Raw genomic sequence first — 21,500 nt, 5'->3', positions numbered from 1 at the left:
AGACATCTTATCCCCTATCCAAAGGATAGGGGATAAGATGTCAGATCGCCGCGGTGCAGCTGCTGGGGAGCCCCGGGATCAATGCTGCGGCACTGCGCTATCATTACAGCACAGAGCGAGTTCACTCTGCATGTAATGACGAGCAATACAGGGGCCGGAGCATCGTTACGCCACGGCTCCGCCCCCTCGTGACGTCATGGCCAGCCCCTTTCAATACAAGTCTATGGGATGGAGCGCGGCGGTCGTCACGCCCCCTGCCATAGACTTGCATTAAGGGGACGGGCCGTGATGTCACGAGGGGCCGGAGCCATGACGTCACGCGGCTCCGTACCCTGTGTCGCCCATCATTACGCACAGAGCGAACCCGCTCTGTGCTGTAATGATAGCGCAGTGCCGCAGCGGGGATCCCAGGGCTCCCCAGCAGCGGCACTGCGGCGATCTGACATCTTATCCCCTATCCTTTGGATAGGGGATAAGATGTCTAGGGGCGGAGTACCCCTTTAAGACTACAAACACTACAGTCACAGAGTAATTTCTGCATCCCATACATGTAAAGTGCACCTTCATTTATATAAAATTCTTCAAGGATGAGAATGATGAAAGAACGGTCATCTTGGAATCCCTTTAAGTTTCATCAAATATCTTCAGTTCTGAGAAACCCAATACATATTTACGTCATCATTAAGATCAGTAGCAGCTTTATTTTGAAGCTTCACCTTCGTAAGCTTTGAATTCTAGATTTTAAAGCTTTTTACCAAGATTTTCAAACCTACATGTTTGATCTGTCCCACAAAGGTTATCATCTTTTCCATCATGTCTGCCACAAGCAACACATCCATCTTATCAGTAAAGTCAGCGGCTCCCCCAGTGGAGGTCATTAGTTGTTCAGCATATTCAAGGACGTTGGTGTCATTTACCGGCACCTAAAAGAAGATAATCACAAGTAAAGTTACTAAAGGAAATCTATAATCTGCTTACAAGTACAACCTAGGTGACCTTAAGTAGAAATATAATCAACACAATGTAAGAGTTCTATACAGCTTTGTTCCATTGAATCTCTTAAGGATTATCATGATGAAACCACACATACAGTAATAATGTCAGAGCTGTAGAGGAACAGAATACTAGAGCAATAATATAGGTAGGTTGACATTTAACAGTCCAAAGATGAACAAGAAATTCTGTGCATCCCACTAAAGCTTTATTCATATAGCTGCTTTTACCTCTTCATTTTCTAGATGTAACTTCCTGACCCGACAAATTCTCTTAAACCAAACTAATAGTTTCTTAAAGTTCTATGGTAAAATGATAAAAGTTGTCTCCAATCCAATCCAAGTATACAATACAAAACAGAAATCCTCGATATATAGTAATTCAATCTTTCAGTAGTTTCCCATGCAATCTCACTACTTACTGGCACAAAATGTGATGTTTATAGCTCATTGCCAAGGGCCAGGATTCCAAACCGTAAGACCCTGCCAGCAATACCGCAACATTATGGAGGGAAAATAAGGGAAAATCTGAAAAAAATGTAAATCTCCTGCAGAGCTCAGCTTATACAGGCCATTAGGAGTGAAGCAGTGTGGTCGGAGCAGATACCGCCCTTATGGCAGATGCATCCCTTCGAAGAGAAGCATCTATTTAGCTGGCTACTCTCGGGTAAGATGGCCCCGGAGCACATTTGTACTGCGCACCCCTGCATATTTTACTAACGGCCACCTCTCTTTCCCAATGAGGATCAAGGGATGAGGTTGGAGGGATCACAGGAGAAGTGGAGGTTTGAAGGGACCTACCTATCCACCTAACTACCTACCAAACTACCCACCAACCAAACTTCATTCCTACCTACCAACCAAACTACCTACCTCCTTCCTGCCAATTAAACTACCTACCTGTCTACCTTTCAACCAAACTACCTACCAAGTAAACTACCTACCTACTAAACCACCTAACTACCCAGCTACCAACCAAACTACCTACTTCCCTAACTACCAACCAAACTACCTATCTACCTACCTCATAAACTTTCTACACAACTTCCAAACATCCTAACTACCTACAAATTATCTACCTACCTACTAAACTTCCTGACTTCCCACCTACCAACATTCCTACCTACCTACCAAACTTCCTACCTACCAACATCCTAGAAACCTACCTACCACACTTCCTACCTAACTACTTTGCCGTCATACCTTCTGCCTACCTATCAGACTTTCTACCTACCAAACACCATACCTACCTGCCTACAAAAACTTCCTAACTAGCAATCTACCTACCTTCCAAACTTTCTACCTACCAAACTTTCTAGATACTTAATTTCCTACCAAACTTCCTACCTGGAAAACTTTATACATATCAACCAAGCTTTCTACCTACCTACCAAATTTCCTACCAAGCAAACTACCATCCTGCCTTTCTACCAAGCAAACTACCTGCCTACCAGTCAAGCTACTTACCTATTAAACTACCTACCTACAAATCAAACAACCTACTTCTCTAACTACCAAAAAACCTACCTACCTACCAAAAATATTATCAATATACCAAATTGATTACCCATCTGCCAAACATCCTACCTACCAACTAAACTTTCTACCTACCTGCCTGGGGCAAACAAGGGGGGCCTACCTACAAGAGGCAAGCTGCCTACAGGACAGTCCTATCTGCAAAGGGTGGGGGGAGGCTATCTACAGGTGGCCCTACATATAGGGGCAAGCTACCTTTAGGGGTGTCCTACTTACAGGGGGCAAACTTCCTATAGGGGAGTTATACCAACACAGGGGAAAGGAGGGCAAACTAAGGAAAACTTTCTGGGGAAACTTACATACTGGGGAAACTACCTACAGGGGGTAGGGGGAACCTATCAACTGTGAGTGCCAGTTTACTAAGGAAAACTAAACTAAACATACTCGGCACACGTACATGAAAGGAGGCACCTAACTAATAGGAAAAATTACCCATCTACCCAATAGGTGCTGAATACTCCTCCTTAACATGACTAAACCTCCCCACCAACTCACTTATCCATCTGCTTTACTGTGGCACCAAACAACAAAATGATTACTTTTTGGGATCTTATAGTCCAGAACCTAAACATACTTGTTTAGCAGGCTCTGTTGTGACGAATTATGACTGGAAGAAATCATAACGGTTTGGGTGGGTTGGATACACAAAAGGGAATGTGAACGACTCTGATCAGAGATGACGTCATCTATTATTCACTGCATATAGCAGCACTGTAATAGATGTTTTGTATAAAAAGAAATTCCGAAGGGTGCCCCGGATAAAAAAAAGTTTGGAAAGCATTGACCTAAACCATACGTTTCAAAAGGGATCCTATACATCAATGTCAATTTTGCTAGGTCATCATTTTCCTAGGTCATCATGCAAATATAACACAGTGCTATGCAGGACTCCAAAGCAATAGTAGCGTTCAACAGCTCACTCCTTCCGTTCCGACTTTCCCAAGCACAGACTCGACCGGCCTCTCCCCGGGCCCTTGTTAAATACGTAGAAACAGGAAAAAGTAGTCCAGCATGGTACTCGTCTTGCTGTGCAATTTCTCTTTATTCAGTAACTTGTTCACAACAGGTAAAAGTATCTCAGTAAAAACCTCTAACGCGTTTCACACCAAGTACACTTAATTATAGAGTACAACAAACTGGTTACAAACATCTTAAAATATCATGCGACCACATCCCATTTCTGTGACGTGGTATCCTTAATGATTAACACCCGTGCGGCTGAGGGAAATGGCAGATTAACCCTATCTATTCCTTTCCATACAAAAGACTCCTGTTATTTATTGTTATCATATTATTTTGATTGTACTGGAAAGATTAAAGTTATGCAATATAGTCCACCCACCGTAAAACAACATATAGCACCACATCTGGTTTTTAACCAGAATGTGGGTATCTCTGCTTTATCCAGGCATTTTAGGAATGCACATGCGGGTGTCTTTAGCTCTCTGAAAGTAAGGGGCATTGAGAAAGTTCACAATAATGTCAGAGGAGGAGACTTTAGGAAACACTTGTTGAATCGCGAGACATATTGGATATTTGTGTTGAACACGAGGCAGCCTGCAGGTCTCAATCAGAGACTTGATTTGATTAGGTTAGTTTTCACATCATGCAATTCCAATGCGTCTTCTTGTGTCATCCTCCTCTTTTGTTCATACGAGATGTGGTGCTATATGTTATTTTCCAGTAGGGGACTATATTGCATAACATTTATCTTTCCATTACAATCGACATAATATGATAAAAATAAATAACAGGAGTCTTTTGTATGGAAAGGAATAGATAGGGTTAGTCTGCCGTTTCCCTCAGCCTCATGGGTGTTAATCATTAAGGATACCACCTCACAGAAATGGGATGTGGTTGCATGATATTTTAAGATGTTTTTAACCAATTTGTTGTACTCTTTGATCAAGCGCACTTCGTGTGAAACGCGTTAGTGTTTTTACTCCCTGTACTTTTCCCTGTATGAACAAGTTCCTGAATAAAGAGAAATTGCACTGCAAGAGGAGTACCGTGCTGGACTATTTTCCTGTTTCTACTGTGCTATGCAGGTTACAAATAATGGCATGCATCTGCCTGTTTAAGAAGACAATATTGTCCTTTATAATTCAGTTTGTAGATCTATCCTATAGACTTTATCACTAGCTGATGTACCTCAAGCTTTATACATAGGTTCTGATATGTGACAGACATATCAGAAACATTTAGCAATGGTGATCCAGATATACAGTAGAAACCTCCCCACTGTTATAGTTATAGCAGTGTGCCCCTTCAGTTTCCATCAGTTTCTTTTGTCTCCATTTGGTATTGTTGAAAACAGACCATAGAATTTATTACAATTGATAAAACATCTTTACCTCTGTGAATGAAAGACGAGAATAGCTCTACTTTGCTAACGTAGCAATGTCAACCACATGCTGCTCCTGCTGTTACTAAGCTGCGGTCTATACATATCTGAAAGACTCACTAATGAATTGTTTTAATGGTAACCTTTCCTTTATGATCCAAAAAAGATGACAGATCTCTGGAAATTTTGTTATGGTGCGTCTGCGCTCCCGGGAATAAGAATCCTATTAAATGTATGGTTTAGTGATACAGTTTCTAACCCAGTGTCTAACTGCCAGTGATATGTTTTTACCCTATTACTATGTCCTACTAATACATCCTTGGTTTACACAATAAATATGAAAGCTGCAAAAAGCTTTAGAGACACAAGCAGGAGTCCAAAGAACCACTTGGTTCATTCAAGGAGTTCTCTTACGTTAGACTCTCAGGATCAACTGGATAACAAAGGAGGTCCAGCTATATTAGTTGACTGTGACATCTAGGAGTTTAAACAACCATTACCAGAGTTATCTCTGATTGCCGCCATTGATAGAGGATGTCAGCTGTAATATACAGCCACCACCCAGTATGTTTGGAGTGGGCTCAGCTTCTGAACATGTGCAATACTTCATTCCCACCATTATGACGTACATGTTAGGCTAAGTACACTGTTCAAAAAAATAAATAGAACACTTAAACAACATAACGTAACTCCAAGTCAATCACACTTCTGTGAAATCGCACTGCCAACTCAGGGAGCAACACTGATTGACAATCAGTTTCACATGCTGTTGTGCAAATGATACAGACAACAGGTGGAAATTATAGGCAATTAGCAAGACACACCCAATAAAGAAGTGGTTCTGAAGGTGGTGACCACAGACCACTTCTCAGTTCCTATGCTTTTTGGCTGATGTTTTGGTCACTTTTGAATGCTGGCGGTGCTTTCACTCTTGTGATAGCATGAGACGGAGTCTACAACCTACACAAGCGGCTCAGGTAGTGCAGCTCATCCAGGATGGCACATCAATGCGAGCTGTGGAAAGAAGGCTTGCTGTGTCTGTCAGCGTAGTGTCCAGAGCATGAAGGCGCAATCAGGAGATAGGCCAGTACATCAGGAGACGTGGAGGAGGCCGTTGGAGGGCAACAACCTAGCAGCAGGACCGCTACCTCCACATTTGTGCAAGGAGGAGCAGGAGGCGCACTGCCAGAGCCCTGCAAAATGACATCCAGCAGGCCACAAATGTGCATGTGTCCACTCAAACGGTCAGAAACAGACTCCATGAGGGTGGTATGAGGGCCCGATGACGTCCACAGGTGGGGGTTGTATTTACAGCACAACACTGTGCAGGACATTTGGCATTTGCCAGAGAACACCAAGATTGTCAAATTCGCCACTGGTGCACTGTGCTCTTCACAGATGAAAGCAGGTTCACACTGAGCACATGTGACAGACATGACAGAGTCTGGAAATGCCGTGGAGAACATTGCTTGCCAGAGGTAGCATGACTACCATTAGGTACTGAGATGAGATCCTCAGACCTCTTACGAGACCATATGCTGGGTTCCTCCTAATGCAAGACAATGCTAGACCTCATGTGGCTGGGGTGTCAGCAGTTCCTGCAAGAGGAAGGCATTGAGGCTATGGACTGACCCGCCGTTCCCCAGACCTGAATCCGATTGAGCACATCTGGGACATGATGTCTCACTCCATCCACCAATGCCACATTGCACCACAGACTGCCCAGGAGTTGGCGGATGCTTTAGTCCAGGTCTGGGAGGTCATCCCTCAGAAGACCATCCACTACCTCATCAGGAGCATGCCCAGGCATTGTAAGGAGGTCATATGGGCACATGGAGGCCACACACACTACTGAGCCTCATTTTGACTTGTTTTAATGACATTACATCAAAGTTGGATCAGCCTGTAGTGTGGTTTTCCACTTTGATTTTGAGTGTGACTCCATATCCAGACCTCCATGGGTTGCTAAATTTGATTTCCATTTCACGCGCTTAGTTCATTCATTCAGATCTAGGATGTGTTATCTTAGTGTTCCCTTTATTTTTTTTGAGCAGTGTACAAACCACTATAGTGCTCTTGTAAAGAGAGCTCAGTTGAAAATAATAGTGCAATCTTTTTTCTTTCCTCAATTCCCCTAAAATATAGGACACCCGACAAACCTCATTTAAGTCAATGGGATCCATTAGTATTGAGCCTGAAACCGTGTAAACTTGGCCTTAAATGCCATGAAATGGTTGATAGTATAGAGACAGAGCTTCATTTTGCCAGGATCCGTGGCGCTGAACAGGACACAGGACTCACATAGGGAAGGTAATGTCCAACAGGTTTTAATTAGTGATAATGCAACATGTTTTGCTGCGCATGCGCAGCGAAATGCGTTGCATAATCACTAATTAAAACCTGTTGGACGTTACTTTGCCTATGTGAGTCCTGTGTCCTGTTCTGCTCCACAGATCCTGGCAAAATGAAACTCTGTCTCTATACTATTGTACACAAAACCAGGAAGGCTGCAGACGGACCCCTGTTTAACTACACACCTTTACCAGTGTTGTGTATGTTGGTGCACAACCCTTTTCGGTAAGCGGTATTGAATCCTCCAATATCCTATACCCTTACCATCTACTTTACTCCACAGGGAGCGCCTTTGCTTTTTCTCTTTTCATGAAATGGTTGAGTCCTTTGGAATACATTTGGTCATGATACACTGGGATTGCACAGCCTCAGCTATATTAAAAGTTCTGTCAATTCAGATTATCAAATTATCAAAAATATGCTTTGAAAAGTGGTCTCTGTGGGTGATCTTCTTACAGGAAATCTGGTCTAATTAAAGGGGTACTCTGCCCCTAGACATCTTATCCCCTATCCAAAAGATAAGATGTCTGATCGTGGAGGTCCGGACGCTGGGAACCCCCCTCGATCTCGGCTGCAGCACCCCAGACATCCGGTGCACGGAACAAACTTTGCTCCGTGCCAGATGACTGGCGATGCGAGGCAGAGGCTCATGATGTCATGGCCACACCCGCTCGTGACTTCACGACCACAACCCCTCAATTCAAGTCTATGGGAGGGTCATGATGTCAGTCACGCCCCCTCCCATACACTTACATTGAGGGAGCGTGGCTGTGACATATCGAGCAGGCATGGCCGCAACGTCACAAGCCTCCTGCTCTTCTGCATCTGATGCTCTAAACGAACGCCGGGTGCAGCAGGGATCCTTTGGATGGGGGAATAAGTTGTCTAGGGGCGGAGTACCCCTTTAAGGGAATGGTCCTCTTAAATGGGCACTGTCAACAACTTCATTTTTTTGATATGTTGTAGTACTTATGTACTACAACATATCTCTAATATACTTTTTTTTTCATTAAAACGGTTTAATTTACATTCAAAAACCGGCCACTAGGGGTCACCCTCCTAGTGGCCAGCTGCAGCCTGGCGTGACGTCACGTCTGAAAAAGGACTGATTTTGGCCTGGCAATCAGTCCTTTTTCATTTAGGCTGCTCTCGCTCCCTGCCTGTCAGACAGGCGGGATCGAGTGCATTGGCTCCCCGGCCACTGGCTGGGAGGCCACTCCTCCCGCACATGGTATCGCCACTGCCGCTGCCGGACTCTGCAGTTTCAGTAAGTACAACGGAGGGAACGGGGTATGCGGGAGGGGGGTTGTGATGGAGGGAACGGGGTATGCGGGGGTTGACGGAGGGAACGGGCTAGCGCTGTAGTGCCGCATTGCACTAATTTATAGTTTATCTACACAGGGTGCCTCCAGCTGTTTCACTACTACAACTCCCAGCATGCCCTGACAGCCAATAGATGTCAGGGCAAGCTGGGAGTTGTAGTGGTGAAACAGATGGAGGCACCCTGTGTAGATAAACTAAGGGCGGAAGTCCCCCCCCCCCCCCCAGCAGGCATCAGTGACGTGGTGCCTGCTGGTGAAGTCTGCCTAGTAGTGAGCAAACTACCAGGCAGACAAAAATATTTTTAATATAGTAAAAATTTAAAGCAGGGAGGGGGTTAGGAATAGATTGGCAATAGGCAGGGGCAGGGACAGAAAAAAAAAAAGGATGGTGGGAGCTACCCTTTAAAGAGATGGGCTTTTTTTAAGATGACTTTACATACACTAGCATACATTTTTCAAAGTAATGCCTGAAGTCTAATGGTAGTGGTTAATTGTTCAAGGTCAACGTAAATAAGCTTAAGCCCCCTTTTGGTTGGACCCATTTTCTCACTTTTAGTATCAAAAATATTATATTTTGACTATGAAACATACAGTGATGACTTTTGTAGCAATTTTTTAATAGATAACATAAGCCTCTTAATAAATCCGGGCACATCTTTAGTTGGTCTGTGCGCCAGACTGACATTTACTCCAGCTCCGAGCTGGCATGAGTTGCAGCCTGAGTGCAGGTATAAGTTTTAGTAAATTCAGCGAATGCTTGTGACCCCATTCCCTTTTCACTTAACGCTGCCCACTTAAAAAAAAAAATGTAAATTGGCACAGGCAATGTAAATACCCACAAGAAGCAAAGTTTGTAACTTTTTTTTACACCTGAAAACAAGCATATATAATGATAAATTATACCTTATATTCCTATCATGTGACCAGGGCATAGACCCTAGAGAGGTCTTTATTAAATAGCCTAGATTAGTGGTCTCAAACTGAGGTCCTCCAGATGTGGCAAAACTTCAACTCCCAGCATGCCCGGACAGCCGTTGGTTGAAGCCAACAGTCCTGGATTTGAATTTTCCCTGTTCTATTCCAATGAGGTAACTGAAAAACTCAAATCCAGGACTATTGGTGGGCCTTGTGGACTGGGTTAGGGACCTCTGGTCTAGATGACATATAGCAGGAGATTTATTAAACCTGTCCAGAGGAAAAGTTGCTGAATTGCCCACAGCAACCAATCAGATCGCTTCTTTCATTTTTCAAAGGTCTTTTTCAGAAGTGAAAGAAGCGATCTGATTGGTTGCTATGGGCAACTCAGCAACTTTTCCTCTGGACAGGTTCTGATAAATCTCCCCCATAGTCTTTTCATCACCATCTCAATAAATTAGGCTTTTCTTGCAATCTTCAGTTCTTCTAACTATAAAAATTCACTTAATTTGAAGTATTCACTATGGAGGGAAATAATATTTGCCACTTATTTACCAGGCTTAAAGCATAAAGAAGTCTTGTCACTTCATGTGAGAAAGGACAGGCCGAATAATCTTCTTCTGTCCAGAGTCCGGATCTGTCACACTTTCGCCAGGCTTTTGGCTCTCCTATTGTATCGGAGTAGAGCAACGTGCTGAGAGAAAACTGTCGGCAGGCATGAAAGGCTGCCATTCCAGCTATTGTTCTAGGCCATCTATGAACAAAAATAAAACCAATGAAATAAAATTACATATAGCAAAAAACAAACAAAAAAACAAACAAACAAAAAAAAAACATCTAGTTCACTAAAAGCCAAGAGAAAGGATAGACGGTGCTGTACATACAAGAGACAGGGCCTCATACTAAAGATCAAAATGGCTCAAGGTTTTCTGGCCAAATAACTGGTGTTCACTTCTCCCCGTCATACTTTTTTCCATGATCCTTACTTCAATTTCCCACTTCCTTGATAAGAAAGTAGCTTCTCTGAAGAAAGGGGTCATATGTAAATAGTTTTTTTCTCTATCCAAGGGGCCCAAATTGAAGACTTTTCAAATGCATTGTAGATGTTTTAAAGGAGTAGTCCAATGGTGAAAAATTCTATACAGTTAGCAACAGTTTAAAAAGTTATATAACTTTGTAATATACTCACATAACCCATCTGGAACGGAAAGTACCTTTTTCAGTGATTTCTCTCTAGACAGGAAGCGCTGCATAATCCAGCATCTCGACGTACACTTCTTCTACAGCCTGTGGTCAGCTCGTCATTCCTTTCCTCATAGTTCTCAATATGTGAGTGTTCACCAATCACAGCACTCACACATTGAACCAATCACAGCAGTCCTGCTTGAGCCTGGTCACGTGGGTGCCGTGCTGTAAGCCAGGAGAAGTGTGAAGGGGAGAATGAGGACTGACACAGCTCCTTAGTCTCCTTAGAATGACCTAGAGTTGACTGTCGACATAATACCTGTGCCTATATTCTGCCAGTTATTCATCCTGCTGCTACCAGAACATCTCCAACTTTGCTACATATCCCCCCTACCAGCTATTTAACCCTCACTGGGTCAAATATCCTGCAGATGACCAACATGAATACTAGTGTTGATTTCTGCTACCAACTGTTTAACCCACTCTGCACTGTGTTGGATCTCCTGCTATTACCACTAGCTGAAGACTCAATGAATTTCACCAGGGCCATCTGGTCTGTTTGACCAGCCATTTCTTATACTAGGACCACTCCAGACAGGGACTTGGTATTCTGCGGTGGGATAAAGTGTGGAAACCTGAGATGTAAGGTTTGAGATTACCAGCTCTTCACATTAGCTGGATTTTGTCACAAGATGTACATGTTTTGTTTTTCCATGTGTGGACACCCTGCGATTGTTATACAAATGTTTACAGTAGGAGAAGTGAGACTATGGAATACTCTGCCATGTGATGTTTTTGAGGCCTGGATGTTTTTCTAGAAAATTATAATGTCACAGGTTATGGATACTGGATTTATGGAGATAGAACATTGATTCAGGGATTTATTCTGATGCCATATTGGGGTTGGAAAGGAATTTATCCTCTATCATGGAGCAATTGGGATCAGTCTCATGGGGAGTTTTTGCTTCCTCTAGGTTCAACCTTACAAACTATGTAACTAAGGCTGGGTTCACATCACGTTTTATGCAATACGGAACCACATATGGCTTGGGGGTGCTAAAACCGGGCGCTCCCCGTATCCCTACCGTGTGCGGCCCTTATGTAATGTATTTAAATGAGCCGACCGGAGTGAAGCACTGACTCCGGTCGGCTCAATTTTGTCCTGTATGCGGTTTTTCCCACCGGACCTAAAACCATGGTCCACCACGGCTTTAGGTCCGGTGGGAAAACTGAAAATGGGTCAAAAATGAGCCGACCGGAGTCAGCGCTTCACTCCGGTTGGCTCGTTGAAATACATTACATACAGGCTGCATACAGCAGGGATACAGGAGTGCCCGATTTTAGCTCCCCCAGCTGTATGCGGTCCCATATTGCATAAAAAATTATGTGAACCTAGCCTAAGCTAGAGACATTTTATTTTGTTTGACAGATCAGATTGGATACATATGTATGTCGGTTTCCTAGTAAACTAACAATATTTTTGTTGTCTGAATTTTGAGGACATACAGAGCTAATTAATTTTTTTTTTTTTAAATCGCAACATTAGAACCAATGGCCCTTTAGCATTGTTTGTACACTTGTACTGTGTGGTGCTCTTTGTGATTGAGCCTTTGGGTAAAAGAAAATTCTAAATGTCAATGCATTGATATCTTATCAGTTATTTTAACAAGGACATATTCATTGTGATGATCTGTAGGTGACAAGAAGAAAGAATAACTAAACATACTGATAAGCAGTCAATATAGTGACATAAGCATTTTATTATTCAATGGAAGCAACCTTCTATTCAAAAAAGGTGTGTATTTCCATTAGTTTGTCAGAATAACCTTTACCACTATGCCAAACAGACTGAAAACCGTCCTTTGCCTGCCTAGATAACATAATAAATTGCTGGGCATTGTGAACAAAAGATCAAAGATTTCACACAATGATATATACAAATGATGGATTATAGAAATTCTTCCCTAAATTTCCTGAAGACCTCTCTACAAATCCTTAAAGTTTGAGGAGCATAATAGATTAACCTTAGAGAATGTCAAGGATGTCAATGTTTGACGAGAAACTTGAGACCATGTTTTTGGATCCGATTAGGGAGGACATTAGAATAACTAAGACATAGAGTAACTTAAAGAAGCTGTCTTTTGGGCGTGGGGATGTCATTGAGGGTAGCCCCTATCCAGGAACACTCTATCCAGACCTAACAAACAGTTGCTCCTGATAATGCACTTGGCTTTTCCATATATTACATGGTTGCCTATTGTTTTGGGCAAAGTTTTTTTGTTGTAGCCATTCTCCACTTACCCCAGTAATATTCACTGGAGATTAAGAAGCTAAAATTTAGGCCAGCAACATTTAAAAAGTTGTTGTGAGACAGATGTTTTAACAAACACTCCTTTGCTATAGTCCTACAACTTTGGCTGGACTCACACATAGTATTTTGGACAGTAATGATAGCCAAAACTATGACTAGGGGTCATACTCAACGCAAATAAATACACCACACAGCTGTTGCAAAACTATAACTCCCAAAATGCCTGGACAGCCTTTGGCTCCACCCAATCCACCCAGGCATTTGCTTTTAGCAGGATACTTCATTTAAAGATTTATTTCTAGCTTCTCCAACTCTGCAAGCAGGGAGCGCATGGTAGGGTGAACTTGGAGATCTGTGTGGTGGCCATTGTTGCTGTGGCACTCTGTCTGTGGGGTGAAGTGATCAGAATTAAAGGGGTACTCCCGTGGAAAACTTTTTTTTATTTAATCAACTGGTGACAGAAAGTTAAACAGATTTGTAAATCCCTTCTATTAAAAAATCTTAATCCTTCCAGGACTTTTTAGGGGCTGTATACTAAAGAGAGATCCAAAAAAGAAATGCATTTCCTCAGATGTCATGACCACAGTGCTCTCTGCTGACCTCTGCTGTCCATTTTAGGAACTGTCCAGAGCAGGGGGAAATCCCCATAGCAAACATATGCTGCTCTGGACAGTTCCTAAAATGGACAGCAGAGGTCAGCAGAGAGCACTCTGGTCATGACATCAGAGGAAATGCATTTCTTTTTTGGATTAACTTTCTGGCACCAGTTGATTTAAGAAAAAAAGTTTTCCACGGGAGTACCCCTTTGATGCTAACTACCCGATTGTGCTGAGAAGCAATAGATCAACTTACGATATGTGGATGTGCGGACATGCCTTCTTTTCTAATTTTGTGCCATAAACACTATGTAGGCTGTAAATCCAGGTGAAATTCAGACGTTACTTAGCAGATGCAAATAATAATCCAGTTAATTTCCCTCATTTACTAATAGCATTCCGACTCTTTTTGTCGGGTTGTGTGCCTAAATTCTGTGTAAATTCTGAATGTGCGACAGAAAAAACCCGACAGAATCAGAAACACTACAAAATGGGTGTGGTTCTCGGGAAAAGAGGCGTGTTCCCTACTTTTCATCCAAAATCACACATCTTTTCTGAAACCACTCTGAAAATTTTGAATTTTCTGGGAAGAAAACCCTACCCTTTAAAGCATTTATAAAGTTTCCAAATGTGGAGTAAATTAGTAAATACCATGGAAAAAAAAGTGTGGAACAGCAAAAACACAACAAAACCTACACTCCACTCATAGTAAATCAGGGCCAATGTCTAAGTGTCGTCTCTCCACATCATAGAGTTATATGGTGACCATACATCATGCATTAGTATAAAAGCTATTAAAAGGGTGAGACACACTTGTGTCATTGTGGAAGCTAGGTCTTCTATATGGTTCTTGCTTCTCAATGGTCCTAAGGTTGGTCATTATCGCTTTTTTTTTTTTTAGACAATAAGTTAACACCAGTATGGGTAAGTTCACAAGTAACATAACATTTTTATAACTTTCTGTCAATGATTTTGATACGAAGTCAAGGTAAATCTTTGATGTAGATTATTGGCTGATTTTTTCACAGGTTACATTGCAAAGAGTGAAATCTGTGGTGAAAATCCCCAAAAGGAATTTAGAAGAATTGATTTATAATCTGTAGCATGTGAATGTTTATTCAATCTTATCTCCTTTCCACAGGTAAAATCAGCACTTAGACAATGGCCCTCATTTACTATTGCAAACCCGACGTGTTTTGTCGGGTTGTGCGCCAGAATCTGTCGCATTGTGCCAGATTCTGTAGCATTGCGCTAGAAATTCTGTCTGCGCCAGAAGTTGCACCAGAATTTGTGCCAGAATTGAAAAAACCCCGACTAACTCTCCATTTTGCTAAGAAAACCTGAAAAAGGCGTGACCGCCAGGAAAAGGGGGTGTGGTCTACAAAAAGGGCGTGTTCCTGACATTTTTACAAAAACACAACATATTTACTAAGGTTTCCACAGAAGATGTGGTGGATTTCAGCTGAGGAAAACCAGACAGATCAGAGCATGTGTAAAAAAAAAAAGCAAAGTGTAGGGAAAGTTGAAAATGTAGGGAAACCTTAGTAAATACCGTGATAAATACTGTGGAAATAAAACCCACAAAGAAACCTACACTCCACTCTTAGTAAATGAAGGCCAATGTGTGCATTTACCCTATGTTTACTATATGATAAAAACATTATGCTGGTCATAAACACTTTATTTCCAAGCCACTAGTGCTTGTTGATGCCTCCTACCCTGTGCAGAGCCTCCTATGCTGTAGAATGGAGCTCCACTCTGCAGACACAGAACAGAGGAGTCGTTACAATGAAGATGCTGGCCAGACATCACCGTCCTCCAGGCACTTAGGAGCGCTCCTTTTTTGGCAAGCTGCAGATTCGCATAACTGGTAGACCAGGCACAGAACCAGAAGCACAGAACGAAGAGTAGTAAGTATGATTTTGTCACCCGCATTACAATCCTGTACCAACAGGTTAGCGCAGGTCACACTGATGACCCTTTAAAAGGGTTGCCAGCTTTGAACAATAACTTTCTTTAGACCGGTCTCACAAGGATCAGCTCAGCACAGGATGTTTCAACACTGGGTTTCCCAGTAATCAGCTGTAATTTATGAAGGAATCTTGAAGCAAGTGTTAAATTTCCCTCCAGTGCCACCACAGGACAGATTAAGTATTACATGGTGTCCATTAAAATCAGAATAATTATTGGAAATCCAGGTTTTTCAGGGAGACAGATCTTTCTGATCTGGCTTTTAGATGAAGGTCACACTTCTATTCATTTAGTTTCTTAATAGAGTATGTGATGGTGGTTTTTTTCAATCTGTAAAACTCGAGGCTCCCAGGATCCAAATCAAAACGTTTAACAGGGCCACTTCCACCATACTAGTGTCTTATAGAGTAGTGGAACTTTGGGTCCCAATAGGTCACCAGTACTTGTTGAAGCTGCATTCTTTGCAGTCCACATAGCTATGCCCCAAGGGCAGGGGTCTTAAACTGTGACCCTCCAAATGATGCAAAACTTCAACTCCCAGCATGCCCGAACAGCCAAAGGCTGTCCGGGCATGATGGGAGTTAAAGGGGTACTCCACTGGAAAACATTTATTCTTAAATCAACTGGTGCCACAAAGTTAAACAGATTTGTAAATGACTTCTATTTAAAGATCTTAATCCTTCAAGTACTTACCAGCTGCTATATGCTCCACATGACATTCTTTTCTTTTTGAATTTATTTTCTTTCTGAACACTGCTCTCTGCGGACACCTCTATCCATTTTAGGAAACGTCCATAGCAGGATAGGTTTTCTATGGGGATTTGCTCCTACACTGGACAGTTTCTAAAATGGACAGTTTCTAAAATGGACAGAGGTGTCAGCAGAGAGCACTGTGGTGAGACAAAGAGGAAATTCAAAAACAAAAGAACTTCCTGTGGAGCATTTAGAAGCTGATAAGTACTGGAAGGATTAATATTTTTCAATAGAAGCAATTTACAAATCTGTTTAACTTTTTGGCACCAGTTGAATAAAAAAAAAAAGTTTTCCAGTGGATTACCCCTTTAAAGTTTTGCAACATCTGGCGGGGGGGGGGGGGCATAGTTTGAGACCACTGGCCTAAGGCAACATGAAAAGTTGCATGCTATTAGAAGAGACTTCTCAAGATTTGATAATACAGATTTTTTAGCACTAATCTTATTTGCAAGTTCTGTCTACTCAACTATTCACCTAAACCAACACTGTAAACCTTGATTGAAATATTTATTTGTTGATGCTGAGAGGCAATTTTACTTTTTCATGTATAATTCCACCTATCTAACAACAGCAACACGAGTACTCTACTGTCAAAACAATTTGATCTCCACCTTTGAAATGAATGGAAGACTTTGTTTTGGCACCCGCTATCTTCTTGTCTATGTGTTTGACATAAGATCAAAAACCTGGAGACCTCTTCAATAAGAGATTATTACTCCGCAGAGCATCACGGTGAGAATGCCTTAGAAACAATGTCTCACACAAATAATATATTTATAGGGTTTAAAGTCTTCCAGCCATTTACAACGTGTTCACTTTCAAGCGCAGAATAATCCACAGACTAAGCAGTGGTCTTTTGAAATATATTTTAAAAATATTTTTTTTTTTTCCAATCAATAAGATTCAGAACATCTTCTTAAATTTATCTCCAATGACAAACTGCTTTTGGCATTCATTTAAAGATACATTAAAGATTTTCAAAATCTACTAAATCCTAGGAAGAAACATAATGTATGTTGTAACAAAGAAGCTGTGATCTCAGAAACCTGAAATCTTCATAAAACATGTAAAGGTGTGTGTGTGTGTGTGTGTGTGTGTGTGTGTGCGTGCGTGCGTGCGTGCGTGCGTGCGTGCGTGCGTGCGTGCGTGCGTGTGTGTGTGTGTGTGTGTGTGTGTGTGTGTGTTTACCAGTTACATGCCAACAGGTGGATTGGTGGTCAGCACTGTTGCCGTGTGGCCCTGGGGTCCTAAGTTCATATCCCACCAATCTGCAAAGAGCTTGTATATTCTCTCTGTAGTTTGTGTGGGTTTCATAATATACTAATAGGTTAAATAAGAGGGCAGGACCCAAATTTGAATGTACAGTGCTACAGAATCTGTGTGTGCTATATAAATAAAATAATAATTATGCTATTAGAAGATTCTAATATCTGGCCCCAACAAGCATCAGCATGACATGGGCCCAGATATTTAAATTTCCAAACCATAATGTTCAGTGTTAAAGGAGTTTTATTACATATATTCCAAATAATGTTTTTTTCGGTGCTTTATTAGAGCCTAACACACATCAACATGGCAAAGGAAAGATCTGCATTTGTTCTTAACCCATTCATTTTAGAATTGAAACATCAGGTCTCTATCACTTGCCTGAATGCAATGAGGTTTCCAAGGGAAGAGGGGTCATGTACATTGAAAAATGGGAAGAAAATGGGGACACGAATGGCTAAGCCCATTTCATGGTCACTAAGGAAGTTGTAGGGGCTGTCTATAGTACATACTTAATCATCATAATGACATATTGGATGCACTAGTTTTTTTTATTAACTGAACTATAAAGCATATATCACTTAAAAAAAAAAATTTAAACATTAGGTAAAAAAAGACAAGAAAGCAGAAAAACAAATAATGTATATCTCAAGATATCTGATATTAAAAATATATGTTTATATATGAATAAAAATTCAGTCACCTGTATTCTCCTCTGTTGTTGATTATTCTTTCCATGGGACAATAAGGAGCTTCAGTTTCTATGACAACAATCTCAACTTTTTTAGATATGATTCCATAGGAAGTGTTCACTTGACATTCCCAAACACCTGAAGACCCCACATCAACACTGGAAAGTATAAGATCACTGCAAAACAATGCCAAACAGTCTTTTATCACCAGAAAATAAGACATACGTATAAAGTAAGTTTAAGTTGCCTTCCAACTATTTGGCAACTTGTCTGGGTGAACGGAGTGTGTCAGTGTATGCATGGATGGGTATCTTGGTGGTGAGTGAGCATGTGGGTGGGAATAGATTATGCACTTTACTGCATTTTCCATGTTATACTTATCTCAGGCTGCATTCACTCTGGTTGGCTCATTTTTGACCCATATCCGGTTTCCTGACCGGACCTAAAACCATAGTATACTACGGTTTTAGGTCCGGTCACAAAACCAGATATGGGTAAAAAATTAGCCGACCAGTGTCCCCGTTTGACTCCGTCGGCTCATTAAAGTAAATTGATTTAAGCGCCAGTCTGGTTGCGGTACGGGAGCGCCCAGTTTTCCCCTCCCCCAGCCGGATCCGGCAACCGTAGGCTGAAAATGAGATGTGAATGCAGCCTACGTAAGCAAATGTTTGGCTTTAGTTGTGTGAGTAAGTGACTGCTTGACACTAAGGCTTCCTATTTCATGACAAGTAAGAAGATGCATAGCAGTGGGTGTTTGGATAAATATGAGTCCTTAGATCTAGGCATCAGATTGAACATATGCCTGTCCAAGCCTGTAAAGGGCTGGTGGAAGGGGAATTGGGGGCAGCAACAGGTTTGGTCTAGTGGTCCAGATCAGGTCCAGAAGGATTAGTACCCACATAGGATGCAACTGCTTACTAGGCTGGGGGCTACAACTGTTAGTGGTCACTTGCACTGGCATTTCACCCAGATTCATGAGCAAGCAGTTGCTGGTTTAATAGTAAGGACACAGTTGCAGTTGAAAACTGTGACGGTCCTAAGAGCCATTAACTCCCAGCCCTGTGACTTACTCTTGCATGGTGCTTAAGGCCTGCAGCCTACAAAAGCCAGCAAGCACATCCCTCCAGCTGAATTAGAGCATAGGAGGTAGCAGACACTGCTGCTTTAAGTGGGAATGGGGTGAGGTTATTTTTAATCTTGGTTGGTGCAAAGGGAGGCAATTTAAAAGGGGAGGAACCAACCTACTGGCTGAGGAATCCACCAACTTCCTGGGGAGACCACCTAACCTATGGTAGAAATACACACCAAGGGCCCTATATGTCTAATGGGAGACCTAGTCCTTTATTGGAGGATCTACCTACTGGAGCAACCTACCTACCTAGTTACCCAACCATCCAATCAACTCCCTACCTACCCACTCTTACTGTGTGGGACACAAAAAGAAAGTACTATTACTGTGTGGGGCATCAAGGGGGTATTATTTTCATTTGGGGACCTAGGAATAGGAAGTTTGTATAAGTGGAGAAAAAGGTGAAGATAAAGCTGGATCATTGAAGGGCTGAAGACATGTTGTGACAGAAAACGGGCTTCATGGTGGTCTGGCCCATATGGCAAAGAAAGAAAACGATTCTGATCAGAGAACACTATCAATATTTGAAGCCCAGCAGCATATTTAGTCTAAAACCAGCAATGACAATGATCAGTACTTCCTCATATTATAACATGGGAGCACAGCTGTTATTTGAACACTGTGAGCTTCATGTACTATGTTTCCTCTATCCTCGGATTACATAAGACATTTTTGATAAGACTAATACAAGAGAGAAACTGTGCAATAATAGGAAGGGTTTAAAATTTGAAAGCTAAAAGGGGAGACATGAGGAGCTATGATTGTAATTTTCCTTAGACTGTATATGCCTTCAGCCTTACATTACCATTATGATACATCAGTAATAATACGCCATTTCAAGGGTTTGCCTACATAATAGAAATTGTGTCTTTATAGTCACAGTTGTTATACAGCTTTAAGAGATAGTCTCTGTATTCCACCTAATAGATGGACATGCATCTTTTTCCAACCGTACTATGTAATTATGTTATACAGACCATTCCATTGATTAGAAGCCAGAAATCCAATTCATGGGCAGGTTCAGAATAGTAACTCTTGCACACGTCATGAATCAGTGAGGACTACAACTACAGATTGTGCTAACAAAGGAAAGAACTTCCAGATCATTTGAACTTCAACTTGTTTTTCTAAAAATGGCAGGCAGACAAACCTTAAAAATAGGGGCACATTGTGTAATGCTGTCAAGCAGAAAATAGATGAACATCAGGAAAACAATTGTAAGACGTCAGATATAAGAAGGAGAAATAATTGTGTCAATGCACCAGCTGAAAGAGTTCTCCGCGTTTTAATGCCTTTCTTTTCTGCCTCTGTTCAGTCAAGCATGGCCAGCTCCACTCCACAATGTTAATATGTCAAAGGATTTTTCTCTAGCAGAAGTCAATGCATTAAAGCTCAGAGCTTTGCGTGATTAATATGCATTCTCTGTTCTTAATAAGTGGCTCCTTCTAGAGGATGCTTCTCTGTGAATGGCAAAGAGATCACTGATATTATCCAGGAACCACAGGACTGTGAATGACGAAAATTCATTGAAATACCAAATATTAACCAAAGGCCATTATTAGAAGGAAGTATGGACAGATTGTTTAGTTTAAATAGATAGATAGATCAGATTTTGGGACATTATGGGTTTCATGGTGAGTGTGTGTTGTGTAGCCTCCTTGGTGGTAGGTTCCAGGTGTGGTCCCTCCATCTACCAAGTTGACCACTTTGGGGTACATTCAGTTGACCCCATGTGAACAGACTGGTATCCCAGTGTACTTAAACTACTTATGGCACATTGAGTCTGTAGGTTGTGGTTCCATGGGACACCCCAGGTAATTTGGGGACACCGTTTTATGTTACTGTATAGTGGTCCCTAATGGCCCCTATATACCTTTTGATATACTTATTGATCTACTTATATTGCTCTAGTATACATGTGATACATGTGACTGAGGTTGCAATTAGGGATGAGCGAATCTGACGAATCAGAATTTGTTCCGAATTTCAGAAAAAATTTGATTCATAACGAATGCAAATATCGCCGCGATTCGATCACGTGAATTGCTTCATTAAAATCCATTTAGTGCGGTCCAGGCTCCAGGGGCTGGGCATCTAAAATGGCAGATCCATATGTGAGAACAAGGGGCAAGGAAT

General features: G+C 41.7%; 1 protein-coding gene across 13 annotated transcripts in view; it reads right to left on the bottom strand.

Annotated features, from left to right (window-relative positions):
• Nucleotides 1–21,500, bottom strand: part of ADGRA1 (adhesion G protein-coupled receptor A1) — a 1,152,497-nt gene that overhangs the window by 716,858 nt on the left and 414,139 nt on the right. For 8 of the 13 annotated variants that reach the window (XM_056529273.1, XM_056529272.1, XM_056529274.1 and 5 more), the window contains 3 exons: nt 18,247–18,411; nt 10,017–10,215; nt 774–923 (listed from right to left, as the gene is read on the bottom strand). In XM_056529273.1, the coding sequence (XP_056385248.1) occupies nt 774–923; nt 10,017–10,215; nt 18,247–18,411 (514 nt within the window). Of the gene's footprint in view, nt 1–773; nt 924–9,449; nt 9,724–10,016; nt 10,216–10,345; nt 10,378–10,650; nt 10,893–18,246; nt 18,412–19,134; nt 19,162–21,500 lie in introns of those variants that run through there. The other 5 variants (XM_056529277.1, XM_056529279.1, XM_056529280.1 and 2 more) reach the window with 5 other exon arrangements.

The sequence above is a fragment of the Hyla sarda genome, chromosome 7 (assembly GCF_029499605.1).
Source record: "Hyla sarda isolate aHylSar1 chromosome 7, aHylSar1.hap1, whole genome shotgun sequence".
NCBI classification, from domain to species: Eukaryota; Metazoa; Chordata; class Amphibia; order Anura; family Hylidae; genus Hyla; species Hyla sarda.
The sequence above is the reverse complement of the archived record's forward strand: the minus strand, read 5'-3'. Positions and strand labels throughout refer to the sequence as shown.